General features: G+C 34.4%; 1 protein-coding gene across 1 annotated transcript in view; it reads right to left on the reverse strand.

The window, feature by feature from the left end:
- LOC107718008 (utrophin-like) overlaps positions 1-2001 on the reverse strand; it is a 200930-nt gene that overhangs the window by 153860 nt on the left and 45069 nt on the right. The window contains exon 35 of the mRNA XM_016524923.1: positions 239-427. Coding sequence (XP_016380409.1) covers positions 239-427 — 189 coding nt within the window. The remainder of the gene's footprint in view (positions 1-238; positions 428-2001) is intronic.

The following is a 2001-nucleotide window of genomic DNA, read 5'->3' on the forward strand; positions in this document are numbered from 1 at the left end:
CTGAATTTTCAGCATCATTACTCCAGTCTTCAGTGTCACATGATCCTTCAGAAATCATTCTGATATGCTGATTTGCTGCTCAAGAAACATTTCTGACTATTATTAATGAAGAAAACAGTTGTGCTGCCCAATATTTTTTTAGTATTTTTTTATTTTTTTTATAAATAGACATCTTTAGTCACTTTCATTGTGTCGTTGATTTTTTTTTTTTCAAAAAACACAAAAAAAAGTTACTGACCCAAAATAACATCTGTGACCTTTGACCCTGCGTCTGACCTGTTGCTGTGCACGAGCGCGGTCCAGGTCCAGTTCTCCGTCTGGTCCGATCCCGTCAGCCAGGACCTGTTCAGTGTCACTCAGCCACTGCGAGAGATCGTTCATATCGCAGTGAAACTGCCTCCACTCCTCCACAGCTCCATCGAAACACCTGCACACACACACACACACACACACACATCAGAAGAGGAAACACGCTCATCTAAGCGATGATTTCCTCACATTACATGCATTTCTTCAATTAAACACAACAACACTGTGTTTCGAATCGTTTATCTCATTTTCAAGCAAGTGTGGCGTGTTTGCACAAGAGATGCATTGATACCACTCGCCAGTAAATCTATCAGACAGATAGTGCCCTCAAGCACTCAGTATCAGCGTCATAAATTCATTTCTCTGAGAGGACGAACACAAACGGCTGCTCGAGCTGACGATACATTCATCAAAAGATCTTAATGATTCACTCGCAGAGACTGCGGCCCTATCTGACAGATCACTGTGCAATAAAGCATGTATAAGTTAAAACTGCAGCTGAAAGTATGTTCATTTTAACCATGAGCATGTGTCAGTGTTGTTATTGTTAACTAAAACTGATTTCATTACTTGAAATAAAACTGAAATAAAACAAAATACAAATATTAGATGAAGAACCCAATTTAAGTCGAAGTACTAATATTCTTAAAACTAAAACACAAATTAAATCCAAATATAATTTTTTTAATTTGATAAATATTAAAACATAAAGCACAAAGTAAATTTAAAGTAAAACTGAAAATATAAAAACGAAAGACTAATTTGAAATATGAATAAATACCATAATAGGCTGAATAACTTAACAATTAACTAAAAACTGGTCTGCTCAAGCTGCTTAACCAGTAAGAACCTGCCGTTTCATATTAAACCAGCTAAACTGACAACCTTCTTCACTGGAAATGCTTTTCTAGCTGACTGACTTTACTGGTGATCAGCATGGTTAAACTGGTACAGCAGCTAGCCCAGCGTAATTCAGCCAGGATCATTTTTTGGAAATGAATATTGGTCTTTTCGGCAGGGAACTCTGGTTCTTCCTCATGTCAGCGGGTGTCTATAAATCTGGCCGAGTAACTGGGTCACATTTCTGTTTAACAGTGTAGAAAGCTGGCGGATTTCACTTCAACTTCCTGTGTGACTGACTTCTGACAGAGATGAAATCCTGCTCACCTCGGAGAAGAACCTACCGCTTAAATTATTAACTTTGAGCTCTGAACTCAATCTCAATAAAACATGTCTAGGTCATATTTCAACCCAAAATCAAAGAAAAAATATGACGAGTTATATTTCGCATGAAGAAAAAGAAGCCTATTTAGGCCTGTTTTAGCATTATGACATTATACTCATGACAATCATGCACTTTTTCCAGAAATTAAGTTACTGTATTAGGTTCAATCAAGTTACTGTAGACTTTTTTGCAATTCTCATTTTTCTAAAAAAAATATATAGATTTTTTTTAGTATTATTTATATATTATTTAGTGTTGTCAAACGATTAATCGCGATTAATCGCATCTAAAATAAAAGTTGTTATTTACATAATATATGTGTGTGTACTGTGTATATTTATTATGTATATATAATTACAAACACACGCATGTATATACTTAAGAAAAATATGTTATGTTTATATATTAAATATTTTTATGTATAATATAAATTATATGAATATAAATATAGACATGTAAATACATGT

The sequence above is a fragment of the Sinocyclocheilus rhinocerous genome, unplaced genomic scaffold (assembly GCF_001515625.1).
Source record: "Sinocyclocheilus rhinocerous isolate Xijiao unplaced genomic scaffold, SAMN03320098_v1.1 scaffold843, whole genome shotgun sequence".
NCBI lineage: Eukaryota > Metazoa > Chordata > Actinopteri > Cypriniformes > Cyprinidae > Sinocyclocheilus > Sinocyclocheilus rhinocerous.